Genomic DNA, 27014 nt, shown 5'->3' with positions numbered 1-27014 from the left:
TGTAAAAAACTTCTTAACTGATACAGCACGCTACAGTCAGTTTTATTTGCGATGCTCAGATCTAAACATGGTTGGCATTTTCTCTTGTGGGATGTTTTGTGTAATCGATTTTAATGAATTCCTTGAAAATTCCTGGTAGGACAGAGAGGGGTTTCCAGCAGAAACCTGCCTTGGTGCTGCCAGCCCCACTCACCCTACGGGGTGACGGCTGGAGGGACTGCAGTGGTGTGGGGCTGCTGTGGCCAGGCAGTCACCCCCGTTCCTGCAGCCCTGCTCCTGGGCATGCCGGGGGAGCCTGAAAGTCCTGGATGCTTATTCGGCTTCTGGGTTCCTGCTAGTGAGCTGGGAGCTGTGAACTTTCTCATTAAAAGAATTTGAAGTAGTTCATATTTAGAATTTTAATTCTAAGTTTAAAATACCTTCACTCTCTTTTTCGCTTTCATAGTGCATCTGATTTTTGTAAGCCATAGAATTTCTTTTAGAAAGTTGCTCTGATTAGGTTACTGAGAATTTTTGTCCAAGCCAAGAGAAGTGGTAGTGATATCTGCCAATAATGATTTAAAAAGAAAAGGTAGTTGACTTTGTTAAATGTACGGCATTTCAACTGTAGATAACCTCATCAAAAAGGTAATTTAGATTGTATACCTTAAAAAATAAGAACATAAAGTAGTTTGTCCAGTCCCTCATAGTAACTGAAGTTGAAGTTTATAAATAGCTCATTTCTATCTGAATATTAGTTTTCACGTACATAGTTTCAAGACATAGTTTAACTGATTCTTATGAAAACAGAATTATAATTGTCTTTGTTATTAAGAACTCCACAGGTTACTTAATCAGACAAGCCAGCACTTGCACTCAGGTATTGAAGTACCAGTAAGAGACTATTTTGGCTTTCCTGAAGCGGTTTTGGGGGTTTTATTTTTAAAAGGATCAAGCATAAAGAGTTCAGACACATGAACATGGGAATAAAAGGGAGATGGACCTCTTTTTCCATAAAATCTTTTTCTTCTCTTAAAATACGACATGTATTCAGGGAAAGAATCACAGGAACAGCATGAACTTTTGCTTATTCAGGCAGTTGCCTGCATGTAATTTTCTACCTCAAAATCTATTTCTTAGAAGCTCCTATCTCAGCTCCTAGAAAGCAAGGAAGTAATGAGTGTTTCCTCTCGTAAGTACCTTGAGGCAGTCTTTGGTCCACGTCATGGCAGTCTCGGCCATGCTCTTGGTGGCTCTGCATATGAATTGATGTCAGAAATTTTGAGTTAATCTTTCATTAAAGAGTGAAGGGTGATTGCCTCTGGTATGTTATGATTTGATATATTTTACATTGAATATGTAGTCTGTAATTACATTAAAAGGGAAGAATGTGACATAGTGAACAAACAGTTGAGATTGTCAATAAAATACTCTTCTGTGTTTTACTGAAATAACAGTACTGGAGCCTGATTCTGTATTTTCCATCTTTCTAAAAGTAATTTTCTATCTTGAAGAATAATATTATTAGATGGTTAATAATAACCTAAAAATCTTGACATCTATGTATTTTTTATGTGATAATTCAAAAACAGGCCAAGCAAATGCTAAAGATACATGCCGTTCCTAAAGGAACTCTCTCCATACCTTTTAAGATGTATTAATTTTAGGGATGCTTTTCTTCTGATTTCTCAGTGGTGGACTTTATTTTTCAAGTAGCAGATTATTTTTCTTTTGTTTCGTGGATACCATAACTGTTCTAGACTGTTAAATACTCTTTCTCTTTGTGCAAATGTTGGTTGAATCTTCAAATGTTAAGGATTGTCTTGTCTTGTATCATCTAATGAGAGGATCAGGGGGATTAGATACAGGGAGTAGGCTGGTTTCCATTTTTTCCTGTATCTGCCAACATTTGCAAGCTTTGAACCAACTTTGTTCTTGCAGTCTCTCCCCCTCCCCGCCCCGCTCCCCTGCCCCAGTATGTCTGAGGTTGGGAAATAGAGGTGAAAAATCACACATTGTATACATTTCTAAGTAAATATTTTGCCCTGAGATGAGTCTCTGGGCTGAGCAGGAGTTTGTTTTCCTTTGTTTTCCATTGGAATTAATTTCTGAAACGTTTTCTGTTGTTTGTACAGGCTTGCTTTTAAACTTCCAGAAGTGCATTGGCCTGTCCATTGGACAGGAGTGATTTGATGCTATTAATAGTGTTAAACTCATTTAAGTAGCAACTTTCTAGGCAAATCTCTCCATCCTTTATGATTCTGCTTTCTTACAGTCATTGCTTTTTTAAAATACAAGATCAAACCCATTTTTTGATTAAATATATCTACCTGTGACATTGCTTTTAAATTTTAATTTTATTCTGAGCTGTAGATAAACCCTAGATGCCGAATCACATTCTAGTTAGACTGCAGCAAACGGCGGTGAACTCAGTTGCTGTTAGAATGGGCAGCTGAAGCACATGCTGGCTAAAAGGTCACTTACCCTCAATTTCATCTGTATTAAATTGACATGATGTTTGCAACTAATACTCTTACATTCTGTCTCCATGGGATGCTGTGAATAAAGGCAAATTAGCAAAGATAAATATTTAAGCAAAATATTAAATATTATATCTAACATTAAAACAATTATAAATATGAACCTGCTAACAGATAATGCAAGCTGGAATTGTATTTTACACGTTTAAAATCAAATATAGTGGACAAAAAGAGATGTAAGCTGCCTATCAGTTTATGTATTTTATATTTATAACAGTATTTTTAGTATTTAGAAATATGTTTGTTGTCTTTATGGTGTTCGGATCTTAAGCGGCTTTGCTTTCAGCCTCTGACTGGAACTCGCTATTGCATGGCTATGGAGCTGGTTGAGGAGAGACTCCTTTGCCAAGTGTCAGAGCTTTGGGGTGGAGGGGGAAATTTGAGTAGTATTTCCCCTATTTGACATATATCTCAAGTCAGATAAAATGCAAAGTGTGAGTTTTAAGGTATTTCCTTGTCAGTTCGAGGCTATCGCTGTATTTTTAATTTCCTTTTGGGTGATTTATTTAGAAATGGACCATATGCCTAGGCATCTTCGCGCAGGAGTCAGGAAGCTCCTCTTGTTTTCAGTGAGGTCGAACAGGCTGCCCAAAGACGAAATCAAATCGTTTCCCTCTACCTCAAATCTGATTGCCTGTATGGCATGTGATGCGTTGTTGGGTTTGGTTGTTTTGGATCTCAGGCTTGTTAGCCTGTGCGGGAGCCCGGGGTTGCGGTGCTGAGGCTTCCCCACTCGGGGTGGTGGGAGCACGGGGCCTTCTCATTTCTCCTGCAGTCGGGAGTTTCCTGTGCAAATACTTGTCTTGTAGGTGTCCGGTTTCATTTTGAGCGCAGCCTGCACCCTTGGAATACTTTGAAAATGCTCTTTGATTTAATGTGGCTTTTTAGCAATTTTCCTTTGTGTCGGAGGCAGAAGTTACAAGTGCCTAAGAATGAAAGAACAAGGTATTGCACCCAGAAGTATCCTTTACTGCTTAAAAGTTCAGGTCTGTTTTTCATGTAGGCGTTTTATGTTTCCCTAGAACTTGAATAATTGCTGTTACTAAACTTAAAAAAAAAACCCAAACAACAAAAAAACGCAAAACAAAAAACAACAACAACAAAAAAAACCCCAAACCAACAACTTAAAAATTGCTAAGCTTTGATGAAAATTGATCTAGAAAACAAAGTAGACAGATGAAAATGCCCTCTTTCCATGTAATGATACTTTATGTATCAAGTAAACTAAGATACTTGTTTAAAGTGGGTTTGTTTCTGTATTTCGTTCTGTATGGATGCCTAGGAGACCAAGCTTATTTGAAGAAAATGAGAGAATTAAAAATAAAGACTTAATTATATGTCCAGTGATTATTGCAACTAAATTTTGTTTCCTTGTAAAAGTGATCCTTCCATTTGAGTTTGAAATTAAGAAACACATCTATCACTTCTGTAAAATGCAGACCAGATAATTGTGTTGGCAGGTGAGGAGGGTGATGAGTGCAATGTAACCCAATAACCCTTTGCAGTTGGAGACTGAAATTCATATGAACTGTTAGATTGAAGAATGCGGTGGAAATTAATTATCATAAGAATAGCAATATAAACAGGTATGTGAAGAGTTGATTCAGGAAGGACTTAATATGGGCTAACAAAGAGGAATTGTAAATCAAGGTTGAGGTATTTTAGTAACAATTGAGTGCAAACACTATACATTTTCTTCCACAAATTTTACTGGAGAGGTAATAATCTTCTATTAGCCCAGCTGATGTAGCTGAAAAAAACATACTAATATTTGAGTCATTTCACTTTCATTGTCATAAGGATTTTTTTATTGCATCCTTACAGCAATGTCAACTAATGATGGCTCTTTATAAGACATCTCTGAAAGGACACTTAAATATTATATTAAAATTGAATGGACCTTTTCAATGAAAAATACCTCAGGGGGAACTATTTTCCAAATTTGTATGTCAATTTTGTGTTACTTTCTAGCAGTAATCACTCCATTGTGCAGTTCACTACGCCAGTAGAAGTGAGAAATCACTGTGATATATCAGCGATAAGGGGGAGGTGGTTTTGGAACACTATATAGCAACTACTGATAACAAACAAAAAAGTACCAAGTAATGTGAATGTTTCTTCAGTAACTAATCTGACATTTCAGTGCAAGTGAGAACTCGTGGAATTTTAACAAACTTCGAAACCAGAGTACAAAAGGGTAGATACCCGTAATGTTATTTGCCACGCTTAATGTATTTTTGATATGTGAATTACATGCTGTATAAGTTTGTCTGTTTAAAAGCTAAATTTTATAAAAAGAAACCCTAAGGCAGTAATCTTTCAGATTGCTGTGCTTGTGTTTAGGATAAGCTTATATAAACTGAAGGCATATATGCAGGGTTTTTTTGAGATAAGAATCTACATTCCAGCAACTAGTAATTATACAATAAACAATTAACTGTTCTAATAAATACAATGTTTTTATTGAAAGGCAGATTCATTTTTGAGGTTGCGGTTGCATTAACTATGACCTGGGAGTTTGTATGGGGGAAAAAAAAAAAAAGGCATCATATACTTCGAGTGTTCTTATGATGTTCATAATTAGTAGAATTTTGAGGTTCTAGTAATTAACAAGGTTTTTGAGAGCCTAAGACTAGAGGTTATGTTGTATCCCAGTCTTAATTCCAGCATCCTCTGTGTTACAAAGTCTTTGTCCAAGTTTCTTTTACAAGTTGCTGTTATCATTCAGAGCGTTCTGCCTCATGTCTACAAGCTTGTGTGTTAGGCTGTCTTGTAGTCTTTGTGTATACTGTACCTTTCCTTTACAAAAATGGTGTTTATTGCAAGGGAGTGAAGAGGGGGAAATGATTCATAATCTTCACCAAACAACCAGGGTAGACATTTCAAATAAAAAAAACCCCAAACCCAAAAACTACAGCAAACTAATTTTTCAACTTCCCAAATTTTCAGGTGGTTAATTTAAAGTAAAGTTCATCCAGTTTTTGCTCCTTTTACTGTTACAGTGTAAGAGGAGGAATGATGCAATATGACCTGATGTAATCTGTACTGGTTTTTGTGGGTCTCGCCTCATCTGGAAGGATTTTTGCTGCAAAGTGTAGGCCCGCTTGCCTAGAACACCACTACAAGGCCAAACATGCCCCTCGACCTGAAAATACCTGAAACAGGAAAAGGAAGGTGTTCCGCTGTATGAGAGATATATGTAGTATGACTTCATAGTTTGCCTTTTAAATGTGTATGAAAGGAAAGTCAGCATCATGTACTTTTGTATAGGTAAATGCTTTAAGAAAACTTGACAGTAAAGCTAAGTAAAACCTATTACACATGGAAAGTTTTCGCAAGATCAGCATTTGTGTCGCTGAAGATAATTCTTGCTGACAATGCATGCGCTAGCATGGTTCAGTTTAGAAACTTTTTTTTTTTTAAAATCTGAAGAAAACAACCTGTGTCCTAAATGCTATGTTTTTTCTAGCTATGCGTTTGTTCAAAGAAACCAAACCACCTTAACTTTAAAATTTGTCTTGTGAAAATATTGGCATTTAAATGGCTTTATTACATGCATCATGTTTTATGTGCAGAACACAATTGTAATTGTTTTGTCTGGAAATATTAAAAATTTTTAATGCTGTAAATCAAAAAGTAACCTACAGTGTCACGAAATCATGCCTGCCAATTGTCCATAGTAGTGATGCAAATCATTAGATTTCAGTCAGCATACAATAGAAATCAGTTGCTGATACATAGTGTTGAACTGCACAAATATCTGTCCTCTACAACACAAGCACATTGATGTGCAGACTCTGAATTGAGGTTTGGTGATTCTCTAAATGGTAATTATTGCTGTGAAAGGTGTTAAAGTGCTAGACAGTGAGTGCAACTGAGAAAAGCAGTAGCTGTGGTTGGTTTTTTTTAAAGGATTTTAGTTCGTTCTTTAGGCTTGTGCCTTAAACTGGCACGCTGACTATAGGAGCATTGCTATGCTATAAGCAGCTGAAATGGAAAATAATATCCCCTGTTAGTGCATCTCAGGCACAGAAGTTGATCTGGAAGTCTAAAATGTTATGTCCCTTGCAGACAGGCTTTTGCTAGTTCATGATGTGTGGAGTTCACAGTGCTCTTACAGGCTTGTCAGATCTCCACTGTCTCCTCTTGTCTTAATGAAAATGAAGCAAATCCAGTAATGTTGCCAGTTTTTATATTATTTGGTGACTTCTATAAAAGTTTCCCATGATGTCATGATTCCTGGCATCAAGTGTTCAATTTTTCCCTTATGCAGAGCAACTGCCCCCTCATCCCAGGGGATGAAAGAGGATAAGGGAAGTCTCCCTTACAGCAGTCAGCAGGGAGGGCTGTGGGTTTTGCCGTTGGGGGTTTTTTGGCATCTATTTACAATTGAATTTTGAACTTAAAGCAATCTCACATGTGCACTAGAGTAAGTAGCAGCTACCTATAAACTTAATGTCCAAAAGGCGAGAGGAGAAGAAGGTAAATGGTTACTTGGTCATGTGGGCTTTCATTTTTTCCATTTGACAGGTGCTGCACAGAGCTGAATCTGTGGAAGCTTGAAAGTTTTGGGATTTTGTTTTGCTTCCCCCTCCTTTTTCTGCCTTTTAAGTTGGAAATCATTGGCACTTTTGGCAGTGTCCTAATGTTACTTGTTGTTTAGATCGCATTTATTTTCTGCATTATTGCTTTTGTATGGGCCCAGACACTATATTTTCAGTTTGCTTTCCATTAAGCCTGATTAAAACATCGTGTTAATTTAGATGACTCATTTCAAAATGTTAAATAAAAACTGTGGATCATTGACTTGTATTTAATGCTAGGAGGTCTGAAGACTGAGATTTGTCACTTGCTAGTGCTCTCACTGTCAATTTTGTTAGAATTGTACTCAAATTAACAAAAACTTTAAAAAACTATTGCTCCTGCAGCTTCCTAGTCATTTCAGCCTTTGTATTAAACGTGGTCCTGTAAGTTTTAATGGAATCAGAAACTGCGATGTTAAAGTGGGCATGTATTTAGTCATGTGCTTTGCAGACTTTATATCAGTAAATCATTACAAAAAATGTCCATCCAGTGTTTCTTACAGTTGAACTAGGAAGACCTCTGTCTTTCTAACCTAGTCCTTTGTAGACTTTTCTGTGATCAAGTTCAATTTTTGTAAGGTTGGTTCCCCCCTCCCCCCTTGGCTTGTTAGGTTTTGTAGTATTTTTTTTATCTGCTTAACATTTTTAGCAATGTCCTAGCACAGCCACATCTGTCAGATCTTGGGCTTGTGTTCTCTTTTATTTCTGCAACTTTTTGGCTTGTGGTTGGGATTTCATAGTTGTACTTTGTTTCTATAGCTGTATATTTTTGTTAATAATGTTTAATTTCTTCCTTAGCTTAAGCTATGGAGGAGGACACTCATCACATTCAGAAACAGATCTTCTTCACAGACAGACATACACAGCTTCTCATCAGGTTCCTGGATACTCTACTACGCACCATCCTACTGGTAACTGTCCATATCATGAGAATACAGCTTAAATAGCTAAAGAAAAAAAAAAAAACCAACCTGTTACGTAATTTAGATTCAAGTTGAATGAATTTTATAATCGGAGGGAGTTTGTCTTGCAGGTGGTGGCAAGTGGTATTAGAAAATCTGAGTTTGTAGTAGAAAGTTAACAATCAGTTGTTAGCTTTTATCAAAATGTCATAAGTAGAAAGGAAAATATAAGAGGGGGTTTATGCTCAGTTACTTACTGTTGGTTCTTAAAGAAACTGCATTTATTCTTTAAAGTACAGCTTTTCAGGATTTGGCCTATGCATAAAGGCCAAACGTTAACTATGCCTCAAAGCCAGCTGCAGGAATCATGCCAGTTCTTTTAAAATAAAGCAAATAGCAAAACTAATTCAAGTTGGAACACGCTGTTGCTAGTACTTACATGTGCAAACTACGACATAGTGCTGGGGGAAAGTGAAAATTTACTTTAAATATAGTAGCAGGTTAGGCTATGTTAACATCTGCATCAGGATCTGTCTGTGATCCTGATGATATAGTGTCTCCATGTCAGGAGAAGACAGGGCATGACCTCTTCACACTCGCTTTGCAACTCAGTTTCTAAGGAAAAATATTTGAGCTAATGTGCTGGCTGGAATCTGCAGTCTTTTGGCCAGGTCCTCAATCGGGACGATGGAGGGTCAGAACTGCAGAGAATGTTTCAGGGTGCAGATCCTGCAGTCTTGACATAATCTCTGTTACTCAAAACTTTGCATCTCTCCAGTGCTTCCCATTGAGCCCCCTGCCACTGAAAGGTGTAAGGAACAGGGAACACACAAAGGTGTTTGCTGAAACGGGGAATGCAACCAAAACCCCTTGCCTTGTGCCAGTCCCACAGAGAAGACCAAACTGCTACAAGCTGCCCAAAGGAGGAGAAGGTTGATACAGAGAAGTGCAGAAGGAATTCTGAATGATTAAACAGTTCATGTGAAAAAATGGGACAGTGAATCTTCGGATGAAGGGAGAATTTTATTGGTGTACCTAAATACCATTTTTAAGCATCATATTTGAGATACATTTAAAAATAGATTTTAAAATGTATACTCAAGTTCCAGTTTACAGTTGCAACACTGGAAAACAGTTAAACACTGAAAAAATCAATGTACTTTAATAATATTGCTCATGTTTCGTAGGTTCTTTTTAGTGAATTACGAATGTATATCCGTTTTTTCATTGAGCTTCTCGTAAGTTCATCTGAATTGTCTGTTTTGTTTCATTTCCCTCCACCCTCATCTAGGTCTTTCAGGAATATTTGATACCAGTATGCACAGTGCTGGAAGTAACACTAAGGAAACTTCTTCAGTTATGAATTTTCTCTCTGCTATTGAGTCTCGTACCGCTCAGGCAGTCTCTTCAGGATCTACCCTTTTACCACAATTCAGGGCTCCTTCCTGGCAGACAGGTGAAAAATTTCTCTTGAAATAAAATTTTGTCATGATTATATTGAATGTTTGGGAGAATTTGAAACAAAAATATCCTGACTAACTGAAAAGGCTACATGTCTTCTACCTCTTTTCCATCTTGGTATTTAAAAATCTCAAAATCAATGAAATTATATTAGCAGAAGAATTATATTAGAAGAATTATATGAACAGAAGTTCTAATTGTTTAGAAGGAATTTAGATGTATAGGATATTATTTTGTCTAACGAGTCAAATTTATTCTCCAACTTTGTTTGGAATTAGTCTCACTAACACCATAAGCATATTCAGGTAGACTACCTGTACACCTTAGCAGATCTTTCATTCTCAAACTCTGTTCCCTGTCATAGTTATTCTGTGATATTACTATTAAAAGTCTAGCCCCTTTGTACACAGAAGTAATGAGCAAGGTGTTCTCAAAAAGAAGGTCTGAGGTGCATGTCGCATAGAAATAAGTGATCTAATTTACAAATAAACAAACATGCTGTCTTTTTTGGCAGACTGTCTGCCTTCTGTAAACCTCTCCCATCTGTCAAGCCTTCTGTGCAGAGCAGGAAACTTTGCATATTTTGAGCTTGCTGTAGACAGCCACACCAAGATAAGTGTTGCTACTGCATCTGTGGGTAGCTTCAAGTTATGGTTAAGCTTACGTAGTAATTATGCAGCTGTGCAGTAAATCAGATCTATTCACTCATCTGACAGAAAAAGTTTGGGTGTTTTTTTTCCCTTTGGTGGAGTGGTTTTCCACTGTATCAGCAAGCTGATCTGTGTCTCAGTGCAGCTGTATGATCACTGGTTCTGATTTAGGGAGGAGGCATAAGGTAGGAAGAGGGAAGAGTTGAACAATCCTTTTGTTGACAGTTTGCACTTGGTCTGTTAAGTGTAATGTGCAGCTGCATTCCATGAAGAGCTACTCAAAAAGTTGAGAAGACAGAATGTGGCTTTTTATTCATCATGGACAAAAGCAGATATGCGGGAGCACAGATGACGCACACTGTTAGTCTGTCAAAAAATCTTAATATAAATCAGTGGTGTTTAGAGTTTTGATGACCCATCCTCACATCAGATTGTCAGCTGGGAAGAAATCTTTTTTTCTCTTCGTCCTAGCATTTTCTCCATTGCAGCCTGCCTAACAGTGAATTGTGAAGAATGGGGAGACATGCTGTGGGTCGGGTTTGATGTTGATACCAGTGATTGAGAGACTTCTCAGTACTCAATACTAAGAACTCATCAGTAAGCCCATTTTCAATATTACCAGTTCTCTGAGCTTTCTGTTGTCCTTTAATACTTTTGCTGCTTTTCTGTATCCCTCAGTCCTCCCAACTGTCTTTTGAGAGCTTTGTCTTCTACAAACTTTTTTTGATGAGGGAAAACAAGCATTCTTCGCTCTTCAAGGTGACCTTTCTTTAGAAGGGTTTTTTACTTTGGGTTTTTCTCCAAAGCCTGCAACTGCTGATTTTGGGGGGGGGGGAACAGGAATAGTGTGTTTCTTGTATTGTCCTACCAAGTCTTCCTTTGATATGTGGGATGTGTTATCAGTGTTCTGATTGCTTATGGTAGTGGGTGGTGTCTGTGCACACAACTCACTACCTTTGCCATACCTTTTGTCTCTTGCTCTACAAAAGTGAAATATAAAACTCAGCAGTTCTGCCATAATAGTGCTTCTGTGACTGGCTCTTGTTTGGTTTAACAAATTACCTGTGTAATAGGAAGGCTTTAATTTATGGAAGAGAAGGGAAAAATACAGGTTAGATGAGAAATGAACACCTGCAGTTAAAATAGGTATAAATTCTTCCCCTTCTTTGATGCTTCCAGGTGCCCCTACCTTTGTGTTAGCAGTAGGGATTAGTAAAAGAGAACCCAGTTGTACATGATGTTGCAGTTTTTTAGAATAGTAAAAAAAAAAAGCATTAAAACACTGCTGATACTTTGTTACTCAGAAAGACCTTATTGTTGACTAAGGAAAAATACCATGGCATTCCTTCAGTATCACGTCTCTTCATATCAGTTTGTCTTGAACCGGAAGGGAGAAACAAAGACTCTTTCGCAGCTTCATCTGAAACTTCCAAAGCAATTGTATGATTAAGTTGCGATCAGTTTAAGATGACTTCATGTGTTTTAAAATGAAGATTGATTTTTTTTTTTTAAACTGAAGCATTTCTCTCAAAACAAGCTTTATTTACTGAGAGTTTTTTTATTTATTCTTAAATGATCTGAAGCTAAAAGCTGTTTCAAGTATCCAGGAAGAACTGAAAAAAGTCAAATTATACCGGTGATTTTTATTTTTTCTGATTTGCATACTGTTGTAAATTTCCCAGTGGAAATTGTTCCTTTACAGATTCCTTTACAAGAAGTTTAAGCCTCTCTGAGAATAAACTCATCTTCTTCGCGTTTATTCATAGATTACGGAAATAGTACACAAACTTCACCAGTACCTGCAAGCTAAAGCGTGAAAAGCACTGAATGATATGGATCACTGCTGTAAGCCCCAAAGCTTGCAAGGGAATTTCACGCTCCTATTTCAGTTGGAATAGTATATTCTGTTGAGAAATCTTGTTTAAGCCAGGATGTCATACCAATGTCCGGATGCAAATAAGTAATATTATACCTTTCAGTTGGATAGTTGCTATTGCACTGTGCAGATAGTTGCTGTCTGTGGATATTTTGTACTCTCACTTTAGAAAGCATACAAATCATATTTATTCTTTGTATTGAAAGTCAAAGCCCTCCTTTAAGAAACTTATATTGCAAAGTGTATAGGCTGTTAGCTATTTCACTGTGAGCTCTGAAATGTTTCACATAAAGTGAGTTATAAAAGTATTGGTGAGGGTAAATGCAGGAGATGGACTTGCTTCTTGACCTGTGTATGTATTACAGTTGGTAAGGTGTAATTTTGCCTTTTTACTGTATATTAAAGGTGTCCAGGGCTTTTGATCAGTTGTCGTCTACTATGAACCTCTTTTTAAAAGGAAATAAAAACTAATAAAGAGCCTTCAGTTTCAAAGCAGAATTAGTCCTGTACAATTTTTTTATCCACAATTTGCATTTTAAGGATATGAGTTTTTTCCCTTGGCCATTCACTGTAGGTATAGAATTTGGAATTCTTAAAAAAACCTGCACTTCCAGTTTGAAAATTACCTACAATAAGTTCCTCCCTTTATATGTTTTTTGTTGAAAAGGGTGGTGATTCTAAAGAAGGCTACATTTGTAAATCCTGTAAGATCTTACAATTAAATGAGTTACAGAAATGCAGTGTTGTAACTTGTAAAGCTCCCTTATGCTCTTTTTCCCTTCTTGTTTTGTTTTTGTTTTTTCCAGGTATGCATTCCTCAACAGCCACAGAACTATTTGTTACTGGAGCTTTGCCAACCTCTGGAACATTTCCACCAACATCTGCTTTATCAGCATATCAGCATCCCAACACTTTCAGCAGTAGAAGCTTTGCTACTACCCCTTCTCTTACTCTTCAAGATACTACTTTCAGTGCTACATCAAATGGTCTCTTAACTACCCATGATCCTTTATTACAGATTAAAACATCGCAAGGCACTGTTCCAACTGCTTTGACATTTGAGCGCCTAGGCAGTTCTGTTTTAAGTACCAGTATACCACCTCAGTCATCAACATATCGTTCTGCTCAAGAATCTGCACCCCATCTTCTGCAACCTCAATTTAGTTTGTTGCCTTCAACCCTTGGAGGAGCTCAGCAGGTTTCTCAGGCATATAGCACATCTGTCTTTACTGGTTCCACTGCTTCTATCGATAGAGCACTTCAGCGAGAATGTAGTGTTATTAAACACCATCAGCGGCCTTCAAGTACTCAGTCTGTTCAGGCTCAACTGACTGTTTCACAGCATTCCTTACACAGCTATTTAACGAGTACAAGTGGAGTTAATTTTCAGGATACATCTAGGCACTCAGCATTATCTTGCAGTCCAGTTGGAGATGTTACTCAGGTGAGCAATGGAGGACCACAGCAGAAGACTTCTCAAGTCACAGTGGAACTTGCTCAGTCGTACACATCTGCAATTCCATCACCTGGTTTTCCATCTGCTTCCACAGCAAAAGTGAAAAACTGTTCCACGAAGCAGCCTCCAAGGTCAACGAAGACCCCCAAACCTCAAAGTGTAGCTCCCACTGTGCAGACACAAAGCTATGCCAAAACTGCACAAAACCAGAGTTCTGTCATTACAGGCCAAGCACAGATCTATTCTACAGCACAGCTCCCAAGCCTCTTGTCGGTCAGCCAGTCCCAAAACTATGTTTCATCCCAGGCTCAGAATGTGCCACCTGTCAGTCACTCACAGGATTTCTCATCCAGCAAGGTTGAGAAGCTGCCCTCACTGTATAAAACATTGACTTTTTCTGGGCAATCGCAGACTATTACTTCTGATAGTCAAACTCTAAGTTACTCCTCGGAGGAACAGGTATTGACTTCAGTTCCAAATGAGAACTACTCTGGGCAAACGAGGGAACTTTCTTCAGTCAGCCAATCTCAGAGCTACTCTTCTAGTCACTCTCAGGGTTTATCTCCAGTTAGCCAATCCCAAGTTAGTTTTTCATCTCAATCACAAGTTTTATCAGCTGTTAGTCCTTCAGAAAGCTATTCTTCAGGGCAGTCTTTAACATTAACATCACCTTCCCTTTCCTTTAATGCCTCTCCTCGGATACAAACTCTTCCAGCCTCAAGTCCTAATCAGAGCTATATTTCTTTACATTCTTCTCAGAACTCTCAGTCACAAGAATCCTCCTCTCCGCAGTCTCAAAAGTTTTTGCCATCTGTCCAGTCTCCTCCTTTTGCTTCCCCAGCTCACTCACAGACACTGCAGAACAACAGGCCTTCCTCAGAAACAAAGTCATACGTTAAAAGGAAGTCTGACTCTAATTTGTATGCCTCATCAAAACAAGAGGAGGAATTATCAGTGCAGGATATGCAGGCATTGCAACAGCAAGCTACTCTTGAATCTTCTACTCAAAGGCTAACTGATGAGGAAATCAGTGCTCAGGATGCATCCTATAGGGTCTCAAAGGCAGATGACAGATACTCTCAAAGTGTAATCAGAAGTAACTCTCGTCTTGAAGATCAAGTTGTTGGACTTACTCTTCAAGGAACAAAAAAAGATGAAAGAATGGTCAATTCTGTGGAACAGCTTTCCCAACATATTGGCCATATCACTAGCCTAAGCCATGATATAAAAAAGACAGCTAATTTAATGCCAACAACACAAGTAACTGTAAGCGCTAAAGAACTAAACCAGCAACGTTCTCTTATGCACAAGGTACATGAAAGTAAAGCTCAAGAACAGCAAGGCCAAGTCATTAATACACCATCGCAGGTTCAACCTCATGCTTTAAGACATGGTCATCAGCTGTGTTTGTCCAGTGCACAGGTACTTCTGGAGTCAGCCTGTGACTTGCAGATTCTTCATCAGTCAATACTGCAGTCAGGTTTAGGACAAGCAAAGGCATCACCGCAAGTGCAAAGAATACAGAGTCCTCAACAGGTGACACATCCATTCCTTCAGTTGGATGGGCATATTATTCAAAGTAATGGGGGTCATTCTCAGCAACAGCTTCATACTCAGAATTCAGAAGTAATGAAAATGGACATTTCTGAGCCCTCAAAACCACTTCAGCAGCATTTGACAACAAAAGATCATTTTACTCAGACAAATCAACATGATTCAAAAAATCAGTTTGTTTCTCTTAGTTCAATATGTTTCCCAGAATCTATACTTCTCAGTGATGAGAGGAATATATTATCCAACGTAGATGACATCTTAGCAGCAACAGCAGCAGCCTGTGGAGTGACACCATCTGATTTTGCCAAATCAGCTTCCAATGAAGAGGAAATCCAGTCTGTTGAAAATAAGGAGGAGTCTAAACCACAGTTCCGATCAATGGATGTAAGACATGTGTCTTCTGGTTTCAGTGCCTCACCTACTGTAGTTGGAAAGCCAGCAAGCATAAGTAATATTTCTCTGAACGGAGGCCAAATTACTATAAATCTTACACCAGTGTCAGCAATACAAACAAAACCTGTGAACCTTCATCAACAACACATTGAAACACCTGATCAAAACATACCAACAAGAATGACCTCTCCCACCCTTGGCCCTGGTCAAGAAGAGCAAGAACAAGGGGCTGTTCCAGTTAAGAAACAATCTAGCATCAGTCACGAATCTGAAGAAGATAATGATGCTTCTGCTGACGGCACACTGAATGCAAGAGACACAGAATTTGTTTCAAGCGGTAAGAGCCTAAGTGAAGAAAGTGCTGCTTCAGAGAATGATTTTAATATGGGTGGTGATGAAGGTACAGTAGCAGGTAACCAGTCAAAGGGTCCATTGCAGCCACTATCTGTGCCCCAAAGTGGAGATGGAACCATTAGTAGAACTGAAGAAGAATGCCAAGATTTAACTCAAGGGAACCTTCAGAAGAAAAAAAGCAAAGGAAAAAGCCAAAACAAAAATGCTGCAGAAGATGACAGTGCAATTCAGAAACAGGTGAAAAGAAGTGGACAGTGTAAACGTCAAAATTCAAGAGGAAATGACTCATGTTTGACATACTCTTCTCCTGTTTCCGAAAGTTGTTATGATACTTACCAGCATCAGGAAAGAATGAGGCAAAAAATTAAAGAAGTTGAAGAAAAACAGCCTGAAGTCAAAACAGGATTTATTGCATCTTTTTTAGACTTTCTAAAGTCTGGGCCTAGGCAACAGTTTTCAGCTCCAGCTGTACGAATGCCAAACAGGACTAGGCGACCGGTTACCCAGATAATTCGCGCCCCTTGCCTACAATCCTCTGCAAAGCCTCAGCCAGCAGCAGCAGCACCTGTCGCTGCTGAGGTTAGTGGAGAAAGTCCAACCAAAAAAGTTGATGAAGAACTTAAGAAAAATTTAGAAACGTTGCCTTCATTTTCTTCTGATGAAGATGATTCTGTGGGGGGTAACCACGATCTTCAGAAGAGCATCTCTACTGCATTGTCAGCCCTGGATGATACATCTGATAGAAAGAACAAAGCAGGTAAAACAGTTACAAGTGCATATGTTGAAGGAGATTTCTGTAGCTGCTGGGAAAAAAATAAAGAATTATTTTAGCTATCTTCAGGTAAAGGTTTTGACTGGTTTTGGTTTTAATCACAGCCATAATTAAGAGTTCTGTTCAAAAGGTGTGTTGACTGTGAACTAAACTAGTGTTTTCCACAATTAGAAAACATGTAGATGAACTTTTTCATGCTACTTAAGTAGGACTCTTATTTTAGCCCAGAATTGGAATAATGTGTCTGTTCTCTTCCTCTCTGGCTTAGAATGCTAAATATGATTTTCACCTGGAAACCTCGACAAACCATCATGTCAGAGGTTTTAAATCTATTTTTAAAAAATTCTAGCAAGAGAACATATTAATAATTGCCATCAGCAGAGGTTAATTTCTTCTTAGGTAGAGTTAAATGCGCACTTTCTGTGATGATAGTGTTGCACAGAATATGTTTATGAAAACAATTTTGCACTTGGAAACTGAGTACTGGTTTGGCTAGTCTTGTCCAAGATGGGAGTCATTTGACTTTGATTTCAGCCATATTAATCAGCAGTGTTGTAGCTCTGTGTTGATACATTGCTAGCAAAAGAACAAAATTTGGGAAGGGTTGTTTTGGGCAGGGAGGGGCAGGCAGCAACCACTGATCACAGCATTTAGTTTTCCACACACTTCTCAGTTTCACTTGTATTACATCTATGCTGTACGTTGGTGTTCGTAGCTTTTAACTGATGCTGCTTGGTTTTGAAGTATTTTCAATATACAGTATATTTTTGCCTAGATAGGCCTTTTCAACGAAGCTTGTTTTCTCTGATAAGCAATTAAAGACTATCCAGACAATCACATAACTGTACTAATTCAAGAGAAATACCATTACCTTCCAAAATAATCACAGGGAGAAAATGAAACATTTCTTAAACTCTTCTTGGGACCTACAACCCATAGGCTGATTCTTAACAAAATAGAATGAAGTAATTTTTTCTCTTTTTAGGTTAAAGGAAAGAGGGAGTTGTTTTCTTCTGTAGAGGTAACATGATTTACTGAAAAATACATAGCACAATTGAACTTAAATTGTGGTAGTCAGACCTAAAATAATGGAAAAAGATTGCAGAATACATGATATATTAAGCAATCTTCATCTTAATTACTGTTCTGTTTTCTTCTGTGGATATTTCTATTAAATTATGTTAAGTTCACGCATTTTGGAAAGGCCATTACAGAAGATGAAGTTCCTCATGTGTCTTTCAGTTGCATATGTATTTTAAACAAGAAAGCAGTGACTTTTTTTTTTTTCCCCAGAAAGCCAAAATGTGGACAGTGCTATGGTGCAGGCCTTTTGCTGCAGCTTGTTAATTTTAATAAGCCATGTTCTGTGTATAACTTCCTAAGGAAATATTTCAAAGTTTTTTTGTTGGGTGGATATTTCCATTAGTGTTTTATTTGCAGTGATTTCTTTTACAATGTTATTGTATCTTCTTTATTACTCATAAGCATGTAATATTTATACCACCAATTTCTTGAATTCACGTTCCTGTTTTGTTGTATACAAGACGGTTTGTACTTTATACCAGATGCTTAGTAATGACTTCTTTCTTATTTGCTGGTGTTTTGCAGATTTTCTAGTAATTCCCTCTTCTGTCTGTTTTTGCACATAAGTATGGAAAGACAAATACTAAAACATAGTCTTTTGTTGGTAGTAATAAGTAGCTTCTGTACATTTATCTGCTATTCTGAAGAATGTGTAAATGTACTTGGGGAACTAATAATTTTGTGTCTAACTAAAGCTGTCACAGTTTTCACTGAACAAAAATACAATGTGTTTACAATAATGTGATATGATATATCCCAAAGAACGTATTTCATAGCTTAGCAATTTTACTGAATTGACTTAATGAATCTTCACATATCTGGTATATAGCTTTTGTATTGACACATTAATTTGATATTTAAATCATTTGTTTTGAATCACTTTTATTAAAATATGTCATGTTATCGTTTTTCTATTTTTTCAAGTGAAAGTCAAGAATTAACAGTGATTGTAGCAAAACTGTAAAATGGTTATCTTAAGTTTGAAGCCAGTTTCCTAAGGATACTAGTAATTATGCTATAGCTAATGTAACTTGATTTCTTTTAGATCAGCAAGTCATTGTTAAAACTCATAAGTATAAAAGAGTATAAAGTAATATCTAAAAAGGATTCTAATTTTTTTCAGGTGGGAAAGAATAATAATTTTGAAAGGTGGGAGTTCCCTTTGGCTCTTTGGCATAGAGGAGAAGAATGTTCTTTTCCTTCTTTGTTTTATATCATCAGTTCTCATTGCTCATCTCTGTTAATATTAGGATATTAATTATTAGGATATTGCCAAAGTTTTAATCTGGAACTTCCAGTTACATTATCACAAGATATAAACGATAAATGCCCAAAAGTCATACAGCAAACGTTTTCGTATTTCATGTGTATTTTTCTTTCCTTAATCTAATTTAAAAGGATTGTACTTAGCAGCAGATTGGAAACAAGGTTTAGTGTTGTAACCATTACTGTTGTATTTGCTTACTCACACAAAGTACAACAGTATTTCCTGTTGATAATGTCTGTAACTATCAAATTGTTTTCTAAAGCATTCATCTTTGAATTTCTAGATGCTAACAGATGCAGCAGTTTAAAACAAACAGAGGTATACTAGCTACAATATTTTGGTTTCATTTAAGTCTTAGTTGTGACCAAGTTAATGCTTCTATTTTAACTCTTAGAACAGGTGTTTTTCCTAGAACAGTTGTTTTTTAATATGTATTGTAACAGAAAAGAAGAAAAATCTAGTTCCCATTTTATGTTGCTAATCCTTGATAACTTGTTTAACTAAAATTTGGATTTTTTTTTCTTCAGAAGCTGAAAAGGTGGCAGTTGTTACTGCTGCCACCACTGCCACTACTGCTGTAATAAAGCAGGAGTCTCCACAGATGACTGCTCCTGTAGTCAATGTGCAGGAGAAAATGAATCCAGCTGACCCCTTAAAAGTAGCTCAACAGGATGCTGTGACTTCAGACCAATTGGCAAAAATACAGGCAACTGTTGCAATAGAAGGATGTACTGATGAGGAGAATATGGACAGTGGAGGAGAGGGCATGTACAGAGAACGTGATGAATTTGTAGTGAAGATTGAAGATATAGAGACGCTAAAGGTAATCTGAATACTTGCTGTGAGAGAAAAAAAAAAAAAAATCATGAAAAATCGTGCATGTGCATTTAGCCTTAACAAACTACCAAAAGGGGAAACGATGCAGATTAGTTTTGTGTTTCTATTCTAATACTCCTTGACTGCTGCCAAGGTGCCTTAGAGGTGTCTTTCTAGTGCAGGTTATGAGTATGTTTTGTATGTACATGACCCATTTTATGCTATATATATAATGAAGTAAATCTATGTGCTGGTAACCTCTGTTAGAACTTGGAATTACCTTTTTTTAATATTAAAAAGCATAAATTTTTCACAGGCTGTTGACTACCTTTTTTTTGTTTGTTTGTTTGTTTTGTTTGTTTTTGTTTAAGAGAGTAGTAGGCTTTCAAGTGTAAGGTGTTGAGGAAATGACTTTTGGACTTTTGCAAAAGATCTTGGAATTGTCTTTTCTTCTTTTTTGGAAGAGGTTCTGCTTGCTATTCCAACAAGAAATGGCTTCCATAAGCAACCAGTACAGCACTTTACATGAGTTTATGGGAATGTTCTTTGTTATCTTTGATTTCTTGTTTTGGCTTGGTTTTGTACTTCTCCATTTTAAATTACTCTGCATGTTTACCTGTCCTTTTGTTGCTATCATAGCCATCAATATTCTTACCATTAATTTCTAATACTTTTGATTACTTGTCTATGTGTTCAACTTCTTGAGCTTAAGTTTTAAATCAATTCATGTAGCTTTGTCACATAAGACAAGTGTTACCAATTTTAAAATATTCCCTTGTCACTTATAAAACTGATAAAGGTATGTTATGAGATATTTTGAATTTTAAGCTTTTTTAAAAATTATTTCTTTAGTTATTTAAACAGTCATGAAAAAGGAACCAATACTTGATTACATGCTTTCCAAAAAGAGAGGTTTTTTTAATTAGTAGTTTGCGTGTAGGATTTATAGACAATTCTCATTAGAGCTAAGAATTACAAATTTGCTTTTAACATAGTTTATTTTTCAAACTACATGAAGAAGAAAATCAACTTGAACTCATTTTTTTTTACAGTTAAGTGGAACTGAAAATGTAAAATCTGGTTTACTAATTCATACTGAACTATCTCTTTTCACATTAGTGCAAACATCATGCTGTAATGTACCTGGGCTTCTGCTACAGGATCTCTAGTGACCTGCAAGCTTTTTGCTACTTATTGCGATTCCTGCATTTTTGTTTTAAAAAATATTTCACAGAGCAAAAAAATAAAAAATTGGAAAATGTTGTATTGCTTTAAAAAATAAAGTTCTGTGGCTCAGTTGCACAGTACATGAGTTAAGACATCATACCGTAGGCAAAGCTGGTTGGCACAACTTCATCACTGTGAAAGTAAAATTTGTGGTTTGCATTATACTTATTGTAGTTCATGTCATACTGTCTTGATGCAAATGGCACGTAATGACTAAGGGTTTGGAATTTTGAATTACTTCAATTTTATCCCTGGGTAACTTGCTCAAAAAATATAATGCACAAACACACTTCTGGGAGAAAAATAAGCACTGTTTTTAGCAAATAATTTTATGTTCTTACAGGTTGCTCTGCAAACAGGAAAGGAGCCTCCAGCTATTTGGAAAGTACAGAAGGCTTTATTGCAAAAGTTTGTTCCTGAAGTGCGAGATGGACAGAGAGAATTTGCTGCTACTAACAGTGTGAGTCTTAAAAATTCCTTATGAAGCCTCATGGGAACTGATTTCCTTACTGGAAGTCTAGGAAATGAAATAAAATGTGATTCTGACATACATTCTTAGCAAGCATCCTTGCGGGGGGAGGTTTCTTGATTTCCTCCTACTCTAAAATTCTCTCTAAATATATTAATGGGCAGATTCTTTCCAGCATGGGTTCTTTGGTATCATTCAGGCTGTGTAAAGGAACAAGTTTTCACAACCAGAATAAAGTCAGTGGAAGCAGGCTTGTGAACCAGCTGCTTTCCACAATGGGAAGGATACAGATAGGATACAATTTCAACAGGCAGCTCTTTGCCAGGCAGATAATCCTTTTGGGATAACACATGGGGATGATTAAATAAAGGGAGCAAATGAAGCCCAGAGTACCTCTTGCCTTATTTTCTTACTTTAAATATTATGTGGAAATCCATTGGAGAATTTCTCTTAAATTAAAAATGCTGTAGGATGGCTCATCTTTGTATGTAAACAAGTTGTTTTTAAACTGACTTTTTTTCTTTAGTATTTAAACTTTTAATTGTTAAACTGAATAATATTACTTAACAGAAACACTTGTGTATTAATTTTTTTTTTTTTTTTTAGTATCTTGGGTATTTCGGGGATGCAAAAACAAAATACAAACGAGTGTATGTGAAGTTCATTGAAAATGCAAACAAAAAGGAATATGTCAGAGTATGTTCAAAAAAACCACGAAGCAAACCTGTACAGTCAGCAAGGTATTTTATTTCAAATTGTTTTTCATTTTGTCCTATTGTTTTCATATTAAGAACACACCTATTTTAATAAACAAGACTTATAACTCAGGATTATGTTAATTCAGCCTTAAGCTGTAAACTGATAACTGTGTGTTTTGCTTTAAGAAATTAGATATAAATTACTGCTGTATCAAGACTTCCCTACCTTGTATCTGTGGATTGCAATAATCATTCATTTTAGAGGTGTTAGGGCTCTGCATGCTATTTCTTTCTGTCATCTTTTGCCCTGTTGCTCAACATAAGGATAGAAGCCTACAGGTGTAATGATTCTAATTTTTTGCATGTTGTTTTCTCCTATCCAGTGGACTTTGCAAGTTAGGTATGTTTTTCTAGGTTGCTTTAATGACCGTCCTGTCCCCGTATACTAGAAGTTATCATGCTTTCTTCTCAATCCTGGAAAGTTGAATTTAAAAACAAAAGTTCAATTCTGAAGTTGGTTGTCACAAGGATGTTTCTCCTTCTTTTATATGTCCTTGCACACTGAGGGTATTTTACTTTTCCTATTGCACCTGCCCTACCCCCTCACCCCAAAAAGCCTTATCACTTTGAATCATCCCGTGTAACCTTTATCCATGCCTTAAAATCAGTAATTCCAGTAGTATTGCTTTTAAACCACCAAAAAGGATAAATAAAACCCAAACAAATCTGTCACTCTGGAGAGCCATGTAAAGAATGCAGGGCAAACATAGTGTGGTTTTGATTATTCCAGTAAATATACTACTGGTCCTGCAAAACATTATGACTGTAAGTGTGTCTCACACATGTACTTTGGCTAACTCTGAGATTTCCTCTGTCACCTTCCTTCTGATAAGGTTTTCACTGTCATTCACTTGCTAAGGGTTTTGCTATTGCGTTTTGTGTTGGCGTTTGATTGTGCTTTTGGAAAAGATTGCAGATACTGTAATGTACAAACTCTGTCATGCTTTAATGCTTAGCTTATTTTATCTTGTCGCAATTTCACATGATATCTGAAGATTTTCTCTCTCAATGGATTTTCAATAATTATAATTTAATGCAAATATGTTTTCTTTATCAGATGTTAGTAAACAGTAATGAAAAAAATTACAGTGCTCTTCATTCAAGAAATAACTCGGTTTTTAAGTCTAGTTTGCTCTCAAAGAAAGCAGTGCTGTCAGATAATCAATTTTATAACATCATGATCTACTTAAAACTAGCTAGGATTTTGATGCTCTTTTCTTTCTTGGGCTACAGAAAGCTGTTCCAGAACCTGTCCTCCAGTGCTTTGAAACAATCCTGTCTTTTAACAGACCATGATCGTGATTAGCTTGTATCCATATGTTCTTCTCTCAGTACTGTTTTTTGGCTTTTATTTCTGTCTTTCTGTGGTGTTTTTACTGCATGATGTATTTCTGGAGAGCAGTCAGGTTCCACCTCTGTCATCGTTTCACTAAGATGGATTAAGCAAGGTCTTCCAACTTCCTCGTCTAAGGCAGGCTTTCCATTCCTCTAATCGTTCTAGTATCTATTGTCTCCATCCATTTTGGTTTGAAATCTTCATCTCGGACAGATGACTAAAATTGTTCTCAATGTTCCAGAAAATACTAACAATGTTTCTACTGTACATTTCACTGCTTTCCCATTTGAACTTTCCCATTTGTACAAAAAAAACCTTGCCTGGCACTTCCCAGAATTGTATTCCCTGCCATATTCTCAAAACTGTAGTGCATTATTAGTCCTAAAGTACTTAACTTTGCACTTATGATGTTAAGTTTCCTTTTTGTTTTCCTGTTTTGAGTGGTGGGAGGAGAAAGGAGAGGAATTTTCTGGTTTCTTATTCGAGTCCTCAAGATCCTGCATTTCCTGCATTTTTACCTGAATGATACTCTCTCCCATCTTAGTATGGATACAATATCCCAAATTTACTTTGCCAGCACATCTCATTGATTACTAGTATTTGTTCAAGTCTGTCAAGTCTGGGTTTTTTCATGAAGTAATCAATTCTAATATTAGCTCCAATCTCCTATAGCTCATAAATTCTACTAATATTGGGCAATTTAAACCTTCTGTGCCTGTTTATCTAGTTATAAAATTGGAATACTATTTAATCATAGATAGTTGAGAATCATTGTTAAGCATTATATCAAAAATATAGTAGTATAGTGTGTATGACCTAATTCCTAGTTACATGTGACAATGAAATAAGTATATATAACCCATGGGGAATATATTCTGGGTAAATAAGACTATAGCTATTTTATTAATGCCAAAACTTGTGTGGTAATTATTTTCATAAAGATCGTCTTCATAATATTGCAGGACTATTCATTGCAAACCTAGTAGCAGCAACAACAAAACCCCTGATCCACCAACACCAAAACCAACAGCAGCAAAAGTCTCTTCTGTGAAACCCAAAGCTAAACAGCCAAAGGTAAAGGCTGAACCACCACCAAAGAAAAGGAAAAAGTGGAAAGAAGAATTTTCATCTTCCCAGTCTGATTCTTCACCTGAGGCCCAGAGTGATGAGGATGGTGAGCGAGATAGAATTGCTAGCATCTAGGCCCATTTGAACTTAACTGAAAATATTATTATAAAAATACGTTGCTTGATCTTGCAAATTTTTCTTTACTACCCTCAGAAAAAAAAGTTAAAATCTGACAGTGCCACGCAGAATTGTTTTCTTAAACCTTTTTACTTGTTTTTTGTGTATGAGCAAATGTGTGCAACTGAAGTTATCTCAAATGTAGTTTATCAGTGAGATAAATATATTTTTACTACTTGCTTTCTAAGATGGGTACAATTGTAGGAGGAGGAGCTGATTTGATTTTTCGAATACATCTTAAGAATCAGATTCTTTGTTAATCTTCCATTGCAACTCCATGTCATGTCTAAAATAACATTCCTGCAATGCTTGTCTGCATGCAGATATGGGCAGAATTCAGATGTTACTGTTGTTTTTTCAAAACCCAAGGAGAAAAAGCAGTTGAATTTTTGGCTGCTTCATTGCTTGTCTAAATGCCAGCTGTTCAAATGCAGCCTGCTGAGCAGATTTGCTGTTATGACATTCATGGTGTCTTTGGAACACTGAGGTACGATGTTTGCAGTAGTTTTCCGGAACAGAAAGGAATTTTTGAAGTGTACAATGTTTATAGAGATTACCTGTGGTAGCAGATATACAGTGCATTTTGCTTTTTTTTGTTGTTGTTGTTTATTTCCTGTATGATTGAAGTTAAGGTGCATCGTATCCATGCTTTGTATTGCTGCATTTCCAAAGCACGTTGGCCTCGGTGGCTTTAACTGCAGATAAGCTAGGGTTGGTGTACTGGAACAGTGCCTCTGCTGAGGGCAGCACCTTTAAAATAGTATTTTTCAAGCAAACTTACCAAAATAACCATTAATATGTACAACTGTCTATATTAAAAGTTTCAAGTAACCTGGTGATGATAGTCGTCCATAGAAATGTGGATATCTGAGAAAGTTTAACAGCCTTGCTAGCTAAATTACTGCAAAATACTGGTATTGTACACAGAGCCTATAAAAAGCTCCAGAATGCTTACAAGTACTGATGGCTGCTCCATGTGCATGTTTAAAATTGCTGTCTATAAAAAAATAAAAGCTTCCTCAGAATAAGTACAAATATGCCTACATTGCTTTGCTGGTAAAATTTGTTTTATGTGTTTTTTTGGAGTTGGACAATTAGGTGGGATTGACTTCAATGGTATGCAGGCTCCTAAGTGACATTAGTGCTTTTGAATGTTTTTCTGTTGGATGACTTCAAGTTTTGCGGTTTTAGAAGGTACTTGCATTGACATGAAACCTGCATTTAGGGCACTTTGCTTGTCTGAAGTTACTCATTATCCCTTTTCTCTAGACTTTCATCTACAATAATAGAAAAATGTTTAAATTCCCTAAAATATTATAATCTAAATGCTGATAGTTACGAGTAATTGTATGTGTTTATACAAAAAAACCGTACCGTTTGTACCAGATTTGGCATTTGTACCCGGTTTTGGTGTACAAGTAGTTAGAGTAAGATTTCTGATTGTATTGAGTTTTAATCTCTTGGGATACCAGCAGGGGTCACTTTTGTGTTTGAGACAAACCTTGAGTTTTGAAAAACACAAGTATTTGCAGGCTCTTGTAGGAAAAAAATCATTATATTCCGATTAATTTTCAGAGCTTGTACCTCCAGCTCCCCTTGTTACTCGCTTTTTGAACACAAGAGCTATGAAAGAGACTTTTAAGAGCTACATGGAGTTGCTTGTTAGCATTGCCTTGGATCCAGACACAATGCAAGCTTTGGAAAAGAGCAATGGTACAGTATGGTTAACATTTGTATGTTCTTATTAAATTTTAAGGTTACTAATCAGTAAAGTGAATGTATTTTAAAAAAAACCAAAAAACAAAAAAAAAGCCACCAAACTTTTAGCTTCATACCAGATCTGAAGAACGCTTTACGCAAATTACTTATGTGTGTGCATGAATATATATTTGCACTATCTCTTTGCATAATCAAAGTAATTTGGAAATACTGTTTTGTCTGCTTTGTTACATTAGGCTTGTGCTGTGAATGTCAAAACTGAGCTCTTTGTTCCTGCTGTTACTATCTTTTAAAATCTTAGCAAATATTTATTTCAGATTACAGCATTTCAAGTGTGTGTTTACTTTCTGATTAAGAAATACCCTTATAACTATAAGTAGTTCTGGTTTTTGCTACTGTTAAAAATTCTGCTTTTCAAACTCTGAAACCTTAAAATTCTCATCAGAGACAATTGTATTCCATTTTTTCTTTGAGGAGAAAATGTTTGGACTTGCTTACTGTAGTGGACTCTAGGATACAAGTCAAAACTGTTCTATTCCTCAAGATTTAGCAAAACACTCATGTATAAAGATGA

The 27014-nt window shown here is 36.6% G+C and overlaps 1 protein-coding gene across 6 annotated transcripts in view; it reads left to right on the top strand.

Moving 5' to 3' along the window:
* The window catches only part of QSER1 (glutamine and serine rich 1), a 45072-nt gene that overhangs the window by 10087 nt on the left and 7971 nt on the right, over positions 1-27014 (top strand). For 4 of the 6 annotated variants that reach the window (XM_052811388.1, XM_052811389.1, XM_052811392.1 and 1 more), the window contains exons 2-9: positions 7901-8013; positions 9296-9460; positions 12798-16505; positions 19398-19693; positions 21257-21373; positions 21989-22122; positions 24439-24650; positions 26297-26434. In XM_052811388.1, the coding sequence (XP_052667348.1) occupies positions 7901-8013; positions 9296-9460; positions 12798-16505; positions 19398-19693; positions 21257-21373; positions 21989-22122; positions 24439-24650; positions 26297-26434 (4883 nt within the window). Of the gene's footprint in view, positions 1-7900; positions 8014-9295; positions 9461-10586; positions 10713-12797; positions 16506-19397; positions 19694-21256; positions 21374-21988; positions 22123-24438; positions 24651-26296; positions 26435-27014 lie in introns of those variants that run through there. The other 2 variants (XM_052811393.1, XM_052811391.1) reach the window with 2 other exon arrangements.

This window comes from Harpia harpyja, chromosome 16, assembly GCF_026419915.1.
Source record: "Harpia harpyja isolate bHarHar1 chromosome 16, bHarHar1 primary haplotype, whole genome shotgun sequence".
In the NCBI taxonomy this organism is placed as follows: domain Eukaryota; kingdom Metazoa; phylum Chordata; class Aves; order Accipitriformes; family Accipitridae; genus Harpia; species Harpia harpyja.
This window is presented reverse-complemented; position numbering and strand designations above follow the sequence as displayed.